General features: G+C 36.1%; 1 protein-coding gene across 1 annotated transcript in view; it reads left to right on the top strand.

Annotated features, from left to right (window-relative positions):
- LOC137022900 (protein unc-13 homolog C) overlaps positions 1 to 19,271 on the top strand; it is a 221,991-nt gene that overhangs the window by 127,876 nt on the left and 74,844 nt on the right. Inside the window, exon 21 of the mRNA XM_067389369.1 lies at positions 18,489 to 18,615. Coding sequence (XP_067245470.1) covers positions 18,489 to 18,615 — 127 coding nt within the window. The remainder of the gene's footprint in view (positions 1 to 18,488; positions 18,616 to 19,271) is intronic.

Genomic DNA, 19,271 nt, shown 5'->3' with positions numbered 1-19,271 from the left:
GTCCTTCTTTAGTAACCTAGTCTGGCCAGCAACCTGTCTGTTACCTACCAGAGAGTCTCTGAAGCACTTGCCTCCAGAGTAGGCATCCAGAAAGAGGGACTGCAAACTGGCAGTAACCAACTCAGACCGGATCATAGAGAAGGGCATCTTGGGGAGCAGGACTCAGCATAGCGCTTAAAACCCTTGCAAACGAGGGGAGTCACTCTCCTAGGATCTACAGAGCGCTTCTTAAACAAGGCACTCTGGAGGCTGAGTACTCTACATAGGGTCCTTAATGAGAGGCATACCTCCAGCTCCAACAGGAGCTGATCTACAAAGGGAGTTGTTAAAATAATCTCTTAAAACTTTAAGACCAACTCAGGGAGCGGGGTCCTCTATATGACGACCCACACAAGAGAGGGGAGTACCTACAGCCTAAAATACTGATCTACCAGGAAGGTCTCACAAGAAACCTTCAACCTTTCGTCCAGAACTTGGGAGCGCTGTACTCTAAATAACGACCCTCGATGTGAGGGGAGTACCAACTAGACTCAACCGAGATGAGTATTAACAAAGCTCATCGCAACTACCAAGGAGGCTCCTGAAGAGCCTACACTCTGATATAACTCTAGGGAGTCAGGATACTAACTAAGCTGGAAGTGCTAAGGACCCACTTGACCCAGAGGATCGCCTTCAAGGTGGCCACTCACGGGCCAACCACTTGCTAGCAGATCTAGAATTCTAGGGTTAGTATCAGGGAGGCTCCACTGGAGCCTGAGCTACCTGATAACTGTCTGCTCAACTCCAGGGAACTAGGACACTCAGGAACCTAGCTCAACCCAGAGAATCACTCTCATGGAGACCCAAGGATGGCCAACTACTTGGTAGCAAATCTAACTCCATTAGAAACAGTCACTAAAGGTATTGCAGGCTTGGAATACTCATTTGCATTGCCTCAAGGAGCCGTTGCAACTCATTTGTGCATGTGCATATTCCAAATTTAATGTCACTGTCAAAGTTTTATCTGCTATCTCAAATATGATATGAGACCTGAGTAAATGATGACAGAAGTTTTTATTAAAATTTTGTTTTCTGTAAAAGAGTGTGACATTTTGCAAGTTGCATTTGTAGGTAAAAATAGGACCTGTTCTCCAGATGAAATGAAAAGGCTGTTGACACCGTGTTTAGTTGTTTGGCAGCCGAACTTGAAGATTCAAAGAGCATCTGCAGGGGGTGATTATTGTTAACCAGTGATGGGAGTGTGTTCGCCTGTCAATTACGAACATCTGGGCGCGTGTGTGCGCGTATGTGCGTGTGCGAGGGAGAGAGTTTGTGTAATCAATGCAAATAAACAGGTTTGTTGTTTTGAAACCACTCCAGGGAGTCTTTGCAAAACATGATTGAAGTCAATCATTGCACATTTTTATGTTAAACAGCTGAGATTTAAATGTGCGGTCTTTAAAATATCTAATGTTTAAAGGCATACTACTACTATTAATAATGCTACGTTCCCAATTACATTTCTAGGAGCAAAAGGGAAGTAACATTTTAAAGAAAGCTAATAGTGGCAAAGAAAATGTTTGAACAGTTCTCAGTCCCAGCACTCAGTACACAAAATAAGATTTAAATACATTTACAATAAATCAGAAATGACGTAATGACATATACAGTGCAAAAAAACTATAAACAAACAACTCTCAAACACAAAAGAAGGCATGTTCTTCAGGAGCGGGTAAGGCCAAAACAACAAACCAAAGATCACTACCTAGAAGAAGGAAATCTAATTAACCTGCAAAAATGAATACAAATAAACAACAGAACTCTTACCTTGCTTCCCAACTTGCAAAAACAGGAGAAAATGATAACAAAAGAAAAGGCAACCGTCTCCCTACTGCTCCAACACTCAATAACGGGCATTTGGCTCAAAGCTGCACACTACAGCCACAACACAGTTAGGCTGGATATAAGTTTAGGCTTAACTCATAAAGCTGAACACTAAACAGCCATAACACCACATTTAAGCTTAAAACATACAACAAGAGCAACACTCTGGGACTGACAACAGCTCAACACACTCATGCTCTTGGGAGAAGGAATCTCTCTGGGTCTTCTCTTTTGCTCTGCTTAAATACTAGCTCATCTTGGTGTTGACAAGGCACAGCTGGTAAGTCCAATCATCTAGATTAGGACAGGGATGAGCACAGAAAATAGGACAGAACATGCAACACAAACTATAACTCCCAGCAGGCTATTGGGTCCATTGGCAGTACACACAATACATTAATAAATTACATACATCATTATTATAAAACACAAATGCATACGTCCTGGGACATAACAATAATAATAGCAATGATAATAAAATTATTATTTTATTTATTAAATATGTTTTTGATGATGATAATTATAATAATAATGATAGAAATTAGTGTATTTTAAAGTAGTCATGAACTGCTACGGGGGAAATGAATTGAGCGATGGGGGAAAAAACAGCACACAGGACGAAAAAAAATCCTTGCTTTTTCATGTCGTGAATGTTCGGGGATCTGTTGTTTCGATTCAAGAGCGTCATCACAGCGAACATTCGCACCAAATTTCACGTTCAGTGTGAAAGGGCCTTAAACCTCGTTATTCAGAGAAACCTTGCAGCTGAAGCTATAACACAGCTTTTCTTACTCTTTCACTGTATATGATGAAATATATTTAAGATTAAAATTTATTTTCTTATATAATTTTATATAAAAATAATATAATATATAAAATAATTAGGGCTGTCGATTTAATGTGTTAATTTGATTAATTACTTATGGGAAAAAATAATGCGTTACAATTGTTAACGCATTTGGGGCACCTGCCCTGCCCCAAACCTACGTACTTCATCTCACATTTCATACAGTTGATTGGTGAAGAGCATGAAGCAGGGCAACAACAAATCCTATAGAATGGAGTTAGAAAGCCCCTAAAAGATATCAGAGCAATGCCCCTATATTTGTTTTTGTCTCATATTTTTATATCATTTACATCTATAATCCACGTGGCTAGTGTTGTTAAACTCATCGCGGAGCTCCACACTGAAACCGATCATATGTCCGCTACACGTGCATGCATATCATAACAATCGTATTTTTCATGTATTCGTATTCAAACTCCAGTTCTGACCGCATCACGGGCAAAATACAAACAACACTCATGTGCTGCTGCGCTGAGGGAAACATACAGACGACTCGCGTGTCCGAACGCAGAGGTGAATGAACAGCACTTTTGTGACATTTGAATTATCCACTGTAATGTGATCTTATGTGAACATATTTTCCATTTGTGCTGGTAGATTACAGTAAAACAAACCACATGCACCCAAACTTTTGCTCTGGTTGCGTCATAGGGAAACGCATTTTTGTTGTAGCACTGAGGAAACAAGCACAACTATACAACCCATATCTCTGAAAAAAAAAACAGACAGAGGCGAGAGATTATCATGCATAATACCGCAATTATAATCTTATGCAGTAAGAGTAAAATCTTATGCTTATAATCTTATAATCTCTACAACGCAGTAATTGGATTAAATGTGCTTTTTCTCATGAATAAATGCAGAAACTGTTGACGTCAGCATGTTCGACCAGCCCATACTTGGAGCCAGTCAGCACTCCGGATCTTGCCGGTAGTACACGATGACGTCAGATTTTGTGACTTTGCTCCGACTTTGCTTTTCAAACCAGAAGACAGAAATCGCTCTGAAAAATGCAAAAATAATTTATTTCAAATACCTTTAGTGTTTTCAGTGATGTTCAGCCAATACATATCTGTTCACAGCTCAAAAAATGTGTTCTAGGGTTTCATGACCGTTTAACTCATCAGCCTCCGTTCCCATCTGTCAATGTAAAAGACAAGCCTGGCATTTCTTGAATATTCTTGAGTCTCTTGTGGTTATGAATGATTAGAAAACAAACTTTAATATAAAGACAGCAGTTCAACAGAGCATACTTCCAGTGTGGAATTTAATCCAAACCTGCAATAACTGGAAAAGAGGCACATGACATGAATCCACCTATGAGATAATTGCATTAAAGCAGACATATCCGTGCAGGGATTGGGCTTGGATTGAAGTGTGAAATTAAAACAGTGATTTCATTTGGTGTTTAATATCATCGCCTCACCTCAGTAATCAATACATTCCTCCCAGAGAAAGTCCTAATCAGCACTGCAGCTTCATCTTCGAGGCACTGAACTGAAATGATGAAGCACAGATAATGAGATCCTTCAGAGCTCTACAGCACCCACTGTAGATGAATCAGAGATATAAGGCCTCATTTTTATGAATCATGTGTTCTTTGTCTGTAATATTGTGTGTATTCAGTTTTTCCTCTGAGTGAAATAAGTTTTCAGAGGAATTGATATACAGAAAAAACTAGAGGGAAAGGAAAGATACGTATATAGAGAGAGTGTGGGTACATTGGTCAATTTGTACTTGATTGGAAAAATGTTCAAATGGCACCTCTTTTTTTTTTTTAATCAACTGCTTGATTATTTATTTTGTCATAAAATGTAACTATATTATTGCCCAGCTCTTTATATAAAGTTGGTTATATACAGTACAGTACACCACACCATAGTTTAAAAATATGGCTTTTTTTTTTTTTTTTGGTGGGGGGTACTTTTATTCATGTGGTATTACTATGCAATTACTGACCAAAACTTTACAAACGTCAAAAGCTTTCAATGACTTCAGTCATTACCAGAGAGTTATCATGCTTGTCACTTTAAAATATTGTTCCAAATAATTAGTAATTTCTTCTGAAAGATTTGATAATACTTGAGTCATTACTAGTGGGTTACCATGATCTTCACTTTAGAATTAATTATACATCATGCATTATTCACATTTATTATGAATATAGTACTTCTTAGTAGTTATCTAGGAGGTGTGACAAAATCGTAAATATTGATTAACTAATAGTGAACTGCCTCATTCAGCTCAACGCTATTAGTTACTGATTCATTAATCAGAGTTTCTTGTTAGTTAATAGCTGTAGTAAATTAGCATAAATAGTGCAATATATATATTCAATTAAATCATAATGAGTTATGATCAATTATAAATATAAATCAATCATAAAGGTAAATATATATATATATATATATATATATATATATATATATATATATATATATATATATATATATATATAAAACTTGAAAGCACGTTTTGCTGGAGGGTGGTTATCCCATCAGAAGAGAAGGAGATGAGAGTGCGATGAGAGACCAATAGATGGGAGATTGACGAGAGACGATATGAAAGACCTTGTCTTTTAAGGACAAATCAGTCCATCCCATCCTTGGGTAAACTGTCCAATCCAGAGCGTGTATTTTGAGTGGGAGAAAGATTTATTTCCCTTTTGCAACCTGATTTGCATGTTTATGGTGATGTCATAATTAGTACAGTTTTACCCAGAAAGTATAGTAAAAATAACATAATGCATTTTATCATAACATAATATACATCATCAATTAAAGCAGAGAGGATTAAATAAAGACCAAATACAATAGGGTGGGAAGACAGCATATGGTAAAATATGGTTACAAGCATTTAAACTTATCCTGAAATAACTAAAAATCATAACTAGGCTAATTACAACATGGGGACATGCATACACACAGGAATACATCATTTAACATTCTAGAATAGTTTACTTATGAGAGAATTTTGGTATATGTGTGTGTGTTTGGGGGTTTTCCACGTTTCCATGTTTGTTGCCACATGGCCTCTCTGCCTAGCATGGGGTCTTCTAGGAGCTCTTTGAAATCACTTAGGAGCTATGAGGATGTTCCTGCTTAGAATTTGCCAGGGAAATTAATGTGACACCAAGGCAATTTCTTACAGATGCACCAGAGCCAGGTCTGTGATTTACATGGAGTCAAAAGTCAAAAGCTTTTCTGAGGCTTATAGCTGACTCGATCACCTTGATTCCGTCCAGACGCTACATAGCAGTTACTAGAATTTAACAGGGTTAGTTCACCAAAAAATTAAAATTCTGTCGTCATTTACTCACCCTTGTACTGTTCCATCTTCGGAACACAAGATATTTTTTTAATAAAATCTGAGCCAGTTCTGTACTCTCCATTGACAGCTGACAGACTACCACTTTGATGCTTCAAAAAGTTCATAAATAGATCGTAAAACTAATCTATATGGACTGAGTGGTTTAGTCCAATTTTTGGAAGAGATTTATTCCAAATTTGTGTTCCGAAAATGATCAAAAGACTTACGGGTTTGGAACGACATGAGGGTGAGTAATTAATGACAGAATTTTCATTTTTTGGGTCAACTAACCCTTTAATATTGCATTACTTATTTGTTCCTGTGTAGTTATTCATTAATGACGGAACAGTATTCTGAAGTGTCACCAAATTATCTTATGAATTTATATACTTTGGGGACGTGCAAACTTATTTTGAACATGACTGTGCGGTTTGCTGAGCATGCTTGTGCATCATTATTCATGAGAGACCAGTGAAGTTGCATTATAAAGCGACTGAGTTTGAGCTGCTGATGAGCTCTGTTCACTTTGTATTTCATTATCACATCTTATTATTGCTGTACATTTCATTTCGCATGAGTAATTGTGCCTACCATCACGAATAGATGACACGTCCTAATGTATTTATAATTGATAACCATTACCAGAGGAGAGAGGCGTTCAAGGTTTGCATTTACTGCATTTCCTCCTTAAGGGTTTATTACCAGGGTCTGCGATCGTTCATGTGAGCAACTGTTCTTAGGGCCCTTCAAACCCTTCTGACCCCCATGTGTCCTCTTGAGAAAAGCCCGCAATGTTTACCCACAATGCCTTATGCTCCAGTGCACACAGATAGCGCTTGTTTGAGTGGCATTTGAGGTCTGTTAGAATTGGCGGTAAACCGATATGGGATCTGAAGTGCAGGGTGGTGATTTAATGTGATATAATTTATTTATTTGTTTGTTTGTTTGATTGATTCTGACTCCCATAAATGTTGTTTATTTCTTTGTTATACATACTTAAGTTTTTAACATATGCTTGAATTAATTTACTTTCTTGTCTATTTATTTTCATCTGACTTTACCACCTGCCCAATTGGGAAATATCCTTGTTTTTTTTACTCTTTCCTGCCAGCGTTTTTTTTTTAAAAAGCCAGCCAGCCAGCACCAGCATTTTCACAAAATTTTATGGCACCCAGAATATTTTGTTGTTTGAATATCTGAACATACAATATATCAAAGATAGAACAGAGCATCTGCTTTTAAACAAACAATAAACATTTTATTCAAGCGTCATGTATTCTTTTTTATCAAATCTTGAATGTGGGTAAGTTTCATAAAAAAACAACAACATAATATTTGGAACAAAAAGCTGAGAACAAATATAACAAACCTAGACTGAGTAGATTGAGTCCATCAACACCCCCAAAGCTTCACAGTTCTACTTTTCCTAGGACATTTCTTGCAGTAACTTTAGGCTGTTTTGATTTATATGCCATTGAATGTTTGATGATCTTGTTAGCTCCTGCTTCTCCGCTTGTTTTTAGATCGATCCTCACATGAAAAATAGATCAAAGGTGTTTTTAACCCTTTAATTGTATTTATTTAGCACAAATTTCGGTGTGGAAAATGTGGAAAAATAGTTAGCAAACTATTGTGTAGATTAGAATTATTTCTCCTACACATCTGAACATGCTGAACTGGACTGCGGAGGAAGAGGCAGCACCAGACAGGATGACAATGATGGAGATCAGGCAGCAGCACAAGGAACCAGAGGCTTGACTCTTGTAATTGAAGCTGCACCAGTCTAGCTGCCAGGCAGGGAGAATCAGTGGCCAGGGAGGACACAGGAAGCAGGGCAGGGCAGAAACCCAGATAACAATATTTATTTAAATTAATCGTTAAAAGTTTAAATGGATTGTTATATTCTATAATTGCTGTTAATAATCTGTCAGAAAAAAAAAAAAAAAAAAAGTGTGCAAAGGATTTAGGTGTACAGCAATCTGTCAGCAGCCATTTGCAAAAAAATAACCATAGTTTTACAACATCAGATATAACAGTAGTTATAATAGTTATATCAGATATAACTATAGTATTGTAGTAAAATTGCAGTAACCACAAATTTGCCATGGTTACCACTACAGGAACCATATTTTAACCAAAATATTTGTAGTAAAACAATGGTAGCTATAAAAAACACAGTTACTGAAACATTATGAAAACTTATGTACCACCATGGTGATTTTTTATGAGGTACCATCAAAGGTATCAGATCAAAAATAAAATAAGTGGTATTGCACATCCGTAATCCAGAGATTCTGTACTCTTTTAGAAGATGCATTATAGCGCCCCCTACTGTATTACAGTGAAAACGTTGATTGCCGGTAAATTCCATCAATGGCGGGGAAAGAGTTAAAGGCACTATACTACTACTACTAATAAGCAACAATAATAATAATACATTTTAATTTGTATTTTTTTATTTTTAATTGTATATAATAATAATAATTATAATAACAATATAATATTTATTCATGATTTTATTTTTTACTTGTATTTATTTAATATGTGTTTAACAATAATAATAATAAATTATTAGTATTATTATTCTGTCAGTCCGCCCCGGTGTTTAGACTTAAGCTCAGTTTGTATTTGTTCTGTGTGAATGTCCCACACTGTTCAAGTTCTTGGCTTAATAAGGGCTTGTCTCAAGGGAGGACACGGTCCTGAATGTGCTATGTGCTGGAGGAGGCGGACAGGCAGACCAGTGCAAGGTGCACTGGCTCTCTATGTGGGTGGACAGCACTCCGGGCAGCATGCCGTTCACATTTCCTGCCACCCCTGAACAGCTTGTGTGTCTGAAACACACCGCGCTACCACTCATCTTAGCCTTTGGGACCAATGATTAAAGTGGCACTGTCAGAGCGCATCACATCCCTCTTCTGAACCAACCATCTCTTCACACCACTCAGCGGTACAGTCAAGAGAATGTAGATCACCAAAGACTGTAATGTGACAGGTGCATCTCACTGAAACATACTATATCCAAGTCACACTTTATTCAGTGTAAACATTAAATAAATATTGTAATAAATAATGTTACTTGCTTTAGAAACATTCCATTAAACACTGCTAATAGGGATTAGAAGTAAAAGAGGAGACAATTAACCTACATTTTAAAGCATCCGTTAGAAAACATCCCTGGAATGAGACTAAAGGTGATGATACACGGGGCAACTTTTTGAGCAATGTTGCCGGGCAATATTGCCGAGCAACGTTGCTTGGGCACTTTCCCAATGAGAATGAGCAACAAATATATATCTGGATACGTTAGATCGGTCGTGGGCAATTTTTTGAGATCCTCCAATCAGAATGTTAGCAGCCGATCACGTGACCGGTTCAGAGATTTCAGAAAAAATTAAAACAAGATGGCGGCCTCTCAGCGGCAGTGGAGTGGAGAAAAGGAGTGTGAACTTTTATCTTTTTACGCTAGTAAGTTGTCATGCGTCAACTCAAAACAGGGAATTTACCTCATATATTGCTTAAAATACCAACAACTGTCCGAAAGTAATGTGTGTATGCTGTAATGAAGCTATTGAATAATTTCAGTTAAACACTAAAAAGACGGGATTTTTCAACGTCTGTAGTAGCGTAGGCTGTAGGGCGTTTGACATTTGAATAGCTTTTGATGCGATCGACGCGGGTTCGAATCCGCCTTTTGCCGAACTCGCTCTTCTCCCTTTTCCTGTCACAAATCAGATCGGAAAGGCATTTATTTTTAATAAAAATTAAGAAAATATTTGAAAAGTTTAAATAAAGTGCCTAACAAGTGTTTATAATAAAGTATTTATTGAGTTGGCAATAGATTTGCTCCTCTCTGATTGGTTGCTGCCAACTGTCTGTTGCCCTAATTAGTTGCCCTGAGTCTCATCAGGTTGCCCGTTGACGGCAACATTGCCCAGCAACATTGCTCAAAAAGTTGCCCCGTGTATCATCACCTTAAGGGGAGAAAAACGAGAGATTCTTTGCGCATTCCAGTGAATTATTCATGGGATATATTGTAAATTAAATTGTGAGAGCAGACCTCGAATGTGCAGGATATATGTTCTTGTTTTTGTTTTTTTTCCCTTCATACTGTTACAGCGGAATACAAAGAAAAAAAGAAAATAATCAGGAGGAAATGCAGTGACTGAAAAGAGCTCTTGCCATAGATATTCTTGTTAGATCATGTCACATTAAGTGCCTGCCATAAGGGTACACAACAACAGTATACTAAAAATGGAAAGTTTTTTTTTTTGCGTTTTTCACGTACAGATGTCAACGTTGTCAAAATGATCACCGTTCACACGGATCCACGAAAACGACTAAAAATGCTGTATTATGCATGCCAGGCCAGTAGTTGGTGATGCCACTTTGTAAAGAAACACTACACGCTTATAGACTGAACATATAATATGTATGCGCATGATGTCACCATAAATTTGTGTTTTTATAGTTTACACAAAGAAGATAATGGTATTGTTAAACATGCGTAAACATGAGTAAACATGTAAAAACATGCACTTTTAAACCCGTTTTTTAAAATTTTGCATTTTAATGCCAAAACGCTTTTTTTTTTTTTTGAAAATGTTGTCGTGGAAATGGCCCCTAAAACGCAGATGGCTCATTAGGAAAAAGCTGAATACACAGTTATTGATAATTAACAAACCTGTTGTCAACCAGATGCATAACTCATGGAAACTAACAATAAATAAGAACTAAGGCAAACAGGGACAGGGAAAACCAAACAAAAACACAGTGAAATTAAACATAACCCTTACAATAATGAAGAAAATTATATATATACTTTTTCCTTTTGAGTTTTAATTTCTTTGTTGTTTTTGGAGTGAAATGATCTGAACCTGTTCTTGACAGATATAGTGAGATTTATCCAATAGCTGATTCTCTGTTTCAGCTAACTCTCTTTTACAGCTTAATTCTCCATGCAACATTCAGAAGACCATGTGACACACGGCTTGATTTAATGTTGTTTAAATGGAAGACAGCGCCAGGTGTTTATCAGGACTCTCTTTGTGGTGGAAAACTCCAGAACTATGGATTATGAATGCTTTGATGTTAAACTGAGGGACATTTCTGCTGATGAGGCATTATATTTTTCTTGAAGTACAAGTCAGTATCCAGCGTCACTGTGACGCTATCTGATATCCCTTTCATTAGCCTTGGGGTGGCTGTTCCCTGAGAAAATAACGGTTCCTTTAAGATAAACGAGTAATTATCAATTATGAAGCACATCCACACAATATGGCAAACAGCGGCACGATTTAGGAATTAAACTTATCCGAGGTTGCATGAAACAATGAGCTGCCAAAAGAGTTAGTCGTTCATTTTAATAATTCATGCAGACATGCTTCATAAGCAGGTGTTATTAATGTCGTTCATTATGGGGTTTTGGAAAACATATGAAGCATTATGGAAATGCAAAACTGCATAAACCAACCGAGACTCCTTCCATCATAAGTCTTAGAGTTTAGCTCTGTATTTCCAGGACATGTTAATGATAACATTCCACAGTGACTTCCATAACTTTCAGAATGAAATATTCAGCAGGAAATAATGTCGGTCAGGACTTTGTAGATGCATTCATCACATTTATCTTCCATAATGTGATGTTTTTAACAGTGACAGGGAATATTCAGGTGGAAATAATGTGTAATAATGTAGTAGTATTATCTATCTATCTATCTATCTATCCATCCATCCATGCATTTTTAATTTTTTTTTTTTCAGTTTTTATTCAAATTTGATAGCAACATTTCTCATTTTCATTTAGTTTTTCAATAGGTTTGTGTAATATGTAATATTTCTGTTTTATTTTTCAAAAATGTTTTGAATAGTTTTAGTTTTAGCTATTTAACGATAATAAACCTGACATAATTAGATTTTATCTTTCAGGATTTAATTAGATTATTTCTTTGAATTTATTTTTCTTTAAAAACATGCACTGTATAACCAGGAACTTATATTAGAGAAATTCAATTGACTTTTTTAATTTTGACTTCAGTGTATATGTGATTTGTCTCATGTGGCCATTGTGATGGCAGCAGCTTAATTATGTCTGAAGACACAAGTTTTCAGTAGAATCTTGTAATTATGGTAATTCTGCCATATGAATGCAGCAAATTAGTCAAGTCTTATGCAACAATTAAAGATCAGCATGTAAGCAGTTTGAATCATTATCTTTGCTTTCAGACTTCAGTGGTTCTTGTTTCCATGGCGAACAGGGCGATTACTCATGAAGGAGCAGTTTGTCAGATAAAGCTATTGAAAGCTCAGGTGGATCAGGGTTTTGGGTTCAAGTGACCCTCACTGCAGGTCTGGCACTGGATGGAGGGCAGAAACGTGAGCGTATCACTTCAGCCGAAGGGCTTGAAATCAGAATTTCACAGTGCAGTGATGAATGAGATGATCTAATGCGTTAATTAATTATTTACTGACACTTACATTTAAGTGTTGACAACCACAGTCTGATAGGTTGAATATTTTAAATCGTACTGTGAATATGTGAGAAGGTATCCTGTAGCTGCTCTGTGCTGCATGTTAGAGTCATGGTGGATTGTCAAGAGTATCATGTTACTGCTCGTGTTGTTTGAATATGTTCTTAATAACATTCTGATTGGTCAATTACGGCTTTATAGAGTCCAATATTATGGTATATTTGGCCATAATACACTCCTGTCTGTAAAGAATTAATAATGAAGAGATCCAGACAGGATGGTTATTGTAGAATAACCCTCTTCAAACCCTGTTAGGATTGCATTTTGCTGTTATTTTAAGAGTGACTGAGTGTACATTATCACACCATAAAAATTTTGTTAAAGAGAATATTGATCAATATTGGGTGTAAATATTTAACATAATGTTTATTATTTAATATCAATTTATAATAAAATGTAATGTTATTTGTTTAACACACTCAAAAAATGTGAAATAAATTAATATTTGTATTCAGCAAGGATATTGATCAAAAGAGACAGGAATTAAAGGAATTAAATAAAGGATTAAAAAAGATTTAAGGGAACAAAGAAAAAGAAATAAGAACTGTAAAAGACGTTTTAGGTGTAATTGCAGTTCAGAAGTAACTAGTCTCAGCGTCAGATGTCATGTCCACGGACCTCTGGCTGAACGTCTGATGCAGAAGGCACACAAAATGGGAAACACTTCAGTAATTTCGAAGTTGTCTTTTGATTGGTTGAATTCTCCAGGATTTCCGGGAGACGTGTGTTGCATTCTTTAACAATGTTAGGAAAGCTGTTGTGATGCCAAACCCCCTTATGGAAGAAGAAAGCCATTGTCAGGATCAACTAAACACTGGATTTTTAAAAGTATGAAGTTCGCAGCTCCATACCTGCAGTAAACTTGCACAACGTTCTTGAATGAATAATTTATTAGATGCACACCGGTCTGTTATTGCAGGGACATCGACTTGACATTTTCACACCCCTATGAGGTAACCGATTTAAAGGTGTCTTAAAACATCTTTTTAAAAGATGTAATATAAGTCTAAGGTGTCCCCTGAATGTGTCTGTGAAGTTTCAGCTCAAAATACCCCATATATTTTTTTTTTATTAATTTTTTTAACTGCCTATTTTGGGGCATCATTAACTATGAGCCGATTTAGGCTGCGGCCCCTTTAAATGCTCACGCTCCCCGACCACGGAGCTCGCACTTGCCTTTAACTGCATAAACAAAGTTCAAACAGCTAATATAACCCTCAAAATGGATCTTTACAAAGTGTTTGTCATGCAACATGTCTAATCGCGTAAGTAGTGTTTATTTTGATGTTTACATTTAATTCTGAATGAGTTTGATAGTGCTCCATGGCTAAAGCTAACATTACACACTGTTGGAGAGATTTATAAAGAATGAAGTTGTGTTTATGAATTATACAGACAGCAAATTTTTAAAAAAATGAAAATAACAACAGTCTTGTCTCTGTGAATATAGTAAAAAACGATGGTAACTTTAACCACATTTAACAGTACATTAGCAACATGCTAGTGAAACATTTAGAAAGAAAATTTACAAATATCACTAAAAATATCATAACATGTTATCATGGATCATGTCAGTTATTATTGCTCCATCTGCCATTTTTCGCTGTTGTCCTTGCTTGCTTACCTAGTCTGTTGATTCAGCTGTGCACAGATCCAGACGTTAATACTGGCTGCCCTTGTGTAATGCCTTGAACATGGGCTGGCATATGCAAATATTGGGGGCGTACACCCCGACTGTTATGTAACAGTTGATGTTATGTTGAGATTCGCCTGTTCTTCGGAGGTCTTTTAAACAAATGAGATTTATATAAGAAGGAGGAAACAATGGAGTTTTAGACTCACTGTATGTTATTTCCATGTACTGAACTCTTGTTATTGAACTATGCCAATATAAATTAAATTTTTTGTTCTAGGGCACCTTTAAATTATTTGCAAGTATTTTGTAAATGATAGAATATTTTCAATTCAAAATGGTGAAATTTGTGGGGAAAAAAGTTGATTTTGTTTAAGTCGTTTAATATTTCTATCATACAACAGTTATCTACCTACATCTTACCATGCGCTCTTTCACTATTAAAACTGAAGTGTCGTGTTGGAATTCACACTACTGTGATTTGATTGGCCATCTGAATCATTTTGACATTGACGAGCACTGTTAGAATGCTGAGGCAGACCAACCAAAAACAATATTTAACTTTTGAAACTTTTTGTCATCCTAACCACAAACAGAGCAATGCATAATGGAGTGCAGCAGAGCAGCATCAAGAATATCAAATATTGAATATTTCTAATTATTGTAGGGGTGGACTTGTCCCCCTCAATGAGTGCAATAATATGATTCTAATAGGATTTTGCCAATATTGCGATGAAGTTCATAATCATAGTGACCATATTCATATTAAACTATGTGGTGTATGCTGATTATAATCGCAATAAACAGGCATGTAAACACCTTAATCACATTATTACCACTCTGACCAAAGACTCTATGTCTGTTGGAGGTGATATGTCCCCACGTTTGCACTGGGAGCAAAAGGTTATTGTGCATATATGCTGACATGTCTCCTAACTTTAGTTTACATGTCATTCTTGACAACTGCAGGACTTGCATAAACTACTCTCCTTCTCTCTTACTGTCATTTCTGAGCTATACTTCCCTGTGCTTCCTCTAATGGCTGTCAGACTCTTGTCTCCTGAATCCACTTGCTGTGTAGCTGCTGTAGGTTACCCACAATCCTCTCTGACCTTTATTATGTGGCCAGTCAGAGTCTATATCACAGCACCCCTGCCAAACATCCCACCAGGCTGCTGAGATTCTGTCGTCTGTCCGCGTTGTATCCACACAGGTGGGCACGTTTGTGTGTTTTGATCTTTTCTGACAAGTCTGGGATGAGCTCTACTTGCTCTGGCCGTGTGCACTTACAAAACACCACAACAGACGTCCAGATCGTTCTGGTTGATATCTGACAAATCAAGCAGATGTATTTTTCCTGTCTTCATAAACTACTTTTACTCCGTTATATTTACTTGAGTAAATTATTGAAAAAATGTGTACTTTTAAGAGTAGATTTTACTTCTACTTTAACTCAAGTACATTTCTAATGAAAAAAGCTTTACTTTTACTTCAATATGCTGGCCGATGTTCCTCTCGTTACTTTATTTTAATGCAATACATATTAAAGGATTAGTTGACTTTCAAATGAAAATTCCCCAAGCTTTACTCAAGCCAAGCCTAGGTGTATATGACTTTCTTTTTTTCTGATGAACACAATCAGAGATATTTTAATAAATATCCTGACGCATCTGAGCTTTATAATGGCAGTGAGCGGGACCAACAAGTATGAGCTGAAAAAAGTGCTTCCATTCACATCCATCCATCATAAACATAAATCATCCTTAAAAGTGTAAAACTGGCATTGTGTCAGTTACACTTTTCCCGTAAGGGAAGATATTTTACTTCACAACTTGTTAAATATGGATATATTTTTTTTACACAAACACATCGCTTTGCTTCAGAAGGCCTTTATTAACCCCCCGGAGCCATGTGGAATACACCTTTTTGGATGGATAGACATGGATGGAAGCCCTTTCTTCAGCTCATAATTGTTGGTCCCGTTCACTGCTATTATAAAGCTCGGATGCATCAGGATATTTATTCATATTTCTCTGATTGTGTTCATCAGAAAGAAGAAAGTCATATACACCTAGGATGGCTTGAGGGTGAGTAAAGCTTGGCGTAATTTTCATTTGAAAGTGAACTAATCCTTTATGAAATTCTTAGTTTATTTCAAGCATGCTGTCTCTTTTTCTGGGGCATGAACAATGCCCTATTCACAAATGAACCACTCTTTTGAGTCGGTTCTGTTCAAAGTCTAAATTGTTTCGTGAATCAGTTTAAATTAGTTTTTCAGTTCCCTGCACACACTGAATCATCTGAAGTAGTTTCTCACTCATAACAGTACATTTAAGAACATCAAGGGCGTTGGATGAAGTGGCTGTGGACCTACAGTCAATTGAACACTAAGTACATGATACCACTACTACAAGGTATGACATTACCAATTTTTTGGACATATAACTTAATTTATACATTAAGCCATTGTTCACAGAGTATGATTTGTGGGTATTGACTTGTCTTGAAAAGAAATGCCTTTGCTTAGAAACAAACAAAAAAAATAAAAAATAGTTTACATGTGCCTGCAGAAATATACATTTGATTACATTTTGGAGAAGAGACGGAAGAAAACCGTCAATGTATATTTGATCGTTGTTTGTGTTCAGATGTTCAGTAGCGGTCATGAGTGCGAGCACGTGAAGAGTTTTCACTCTTTCTTCTCTGTGTCAGTGGTTCCCTTTACATACTCTGCAGGTTCACTTTATTTTACCATTGTCTAATAATCCAAATGTAGCTATATACATTATTATACAAATTGACCTGCAGGAAAAAACAAATCCTTTGTGTTAGGGAACATTGTCAGAGCAGAAGGAAGCTCATTTTCTTCCAAGATAAACTTGTACATGGCTTGAGTCACGCATCCTTCACAAAGACAGATCTGCTTGATTCTGATCTTCTCTGATGAGTCCATTTTTCAGCTTTTCCCAACACTTGGTCCACTAATGGTTAGACAGAGACCTGGAGAGGCCTCTTGCATCCACTGTGTAATCTGGTGGAGGATTGGTGATGATCTGGTGGTTTTCAGTAAAGCTAGAATCGGGCAGATACGTCTTTGCGAAGCTCCAACCACAAGCAAGATTATCCTGAAAGAAAAATTGCTTCCTTCTGCTCTGACAATGTTCCCCAACTCGAATCCACACAGCCAGGCCTATCAGTGTATGGATGGAGGACCACCAGATCACGACCCTGTCATGGCCATCACAATCTCCAGACCTGAACCCCACTGAAAACCCCTAGAATGTTAGCAAGAGGGTCAACAGCCATTAAATAAAGCTGCTTGAATTTTTTTTTCGCCAGGAGTGGCATAAAGTGTCCTAATGTGACAGACTGATAGGGAGCATGCCAAGACACAAGAAAGCTGTTATTGGAAGCCAGAGTTATTCCACTAAATACTGATTTCTGAAGTTAAAACAGTATTGTGTTGTTTAAAAATGAATATAAACTTATGACCAGTTGTCATTTTCTGCAAATAAATGCTCTAAATGACAATAATTTTACTTGAAATTTTGTCAGAAATTTTTTGTCAGTATAATAAAACGAAAATCTTACAGACAGATACATATACAGTAAATAATAAATCCTGAGAAACTGTTAATTTTGCAGTGGTCTCTTAATTTTTCCCAGAGCTCTGTGTTCTTATTGTGAACAATTCAACTGTGCACAACATGTTATTCAAAGTAAAACAATTGTTTGTTTGATTGTTTGTTTGTTTGTGTGGTGACTGTTTGCTCTCCATTTACTCTCATTGTCTTGTATAAACAGTTGAGATATTAAATACATCTCATTTGTGATTCTTCATTTCCTGTGGTATTTAGATACTATTGTAGTTTTATATTCTGTTAGTTGTTCACTATTACAGTTTATTATAGTTTATTTATGTACTACAGTAGTAAATTATAGTGCTTTTATTTTTTTGGATTTTTTCTTTATTTACTTTATTTTATTTTATTTATTTATTTATTTTTAGCAATTTTGTTCCAGTTTTAGAACAGTTTAGTTGTTAGTTATTTCCAGTTAGTAATTTTAATAGTTCAACTTAAACTTTTAACAGTTAATTTCTTTCATATTATATATTTTTTTCATATTTTTCAGCTTTATTTCATTGAACAAATATGTTTTTAATAGATTTTTTACATAACCCTGTTACATACTGATGTTTGTGGAATGTCTTCAGACACTAAAGCTCAGTACGTTACTGTGTCTCAAACCAGATGCATGACTCATGTCTCATGACTCTTTCATTTTTTTTTTCTTTCATTTGCAGAACATGACAAGCATCGTCTATGCAAGAGCACAGAGTACATGAATTTGCACTTCAAAGTCAAATGGTTTCACAATGAGTACGTCCGAGACCTGCCTGCCTTTAAGGGAATTCCTCCAGAGTATTCCCTGTAAGTATCCCACATTTTTTTCCTCCTTTCCTGTTCACATCTCTTGCTCTCTTATATTGTTCAAACCATTGACTTGTGGTGTCTTCTGAAATGAGGAGTCAAGTTCCCCTCTCTGCATTTTTTTTTTTTTTAATCATTGATGTGTTTGGAAAATTCCCTTACACTATCACAGTCTTTATCTTAATCTCATTATCAAAATTTCACATTGAAGTTGGACCAAACAACAGACAACAAACCAATACTATATTTGGTTGCACTTTACAATAAGGTCTTATTTGTTAACATTAGTTAATATATTAACTAACATTACCTTACAATGAGCTATACATTTGTTACAGTATTTATTATTTTTTGGCCTATTATTCATTGGCCTACGGTAAAATTGTAAAGGTTATCATCTTGTTGCCAGAACGAGTGTTTTGTACACTCTAATAGGACATTAGATAAAATTAGAAAATCAAGTTTTTAATGTTGTTTATATGTCTATGTGGTGTTTTTAATATGCTTTGAAGGGATAGTTAAATTAAGTAAGCTTTTTAAGGCATGAAGAATTATTTTCAGAAGGGAAAAAAATAAATATGTCATTCCGATTATGAAAGATTGGTTTTAAGGGATGAAATTATTGACTGCAGGGGGACTTTAAATATCTTGTTTGA

This window comes from Chanodichthys erythropterus, chromosome 7, assembly GCF_024489055.1.
Source record: "Chanodichthys erythropterus isolate Z2021 chromosome 7, ASM2448905v1, whole genome shotgun sequence".
Classification (NCBI taxonomy): Eukaryota; Metazoa; Chordata; class Actinopteri; order Cypriniformes; family Xenocyprididae; genus Chanodichthys; species Chanodichthys erythropterus.
Note: the sequence above shows the minus strand (reverse complement) of the source record. Positions and strands in the feature narration are given on the sequence as shown.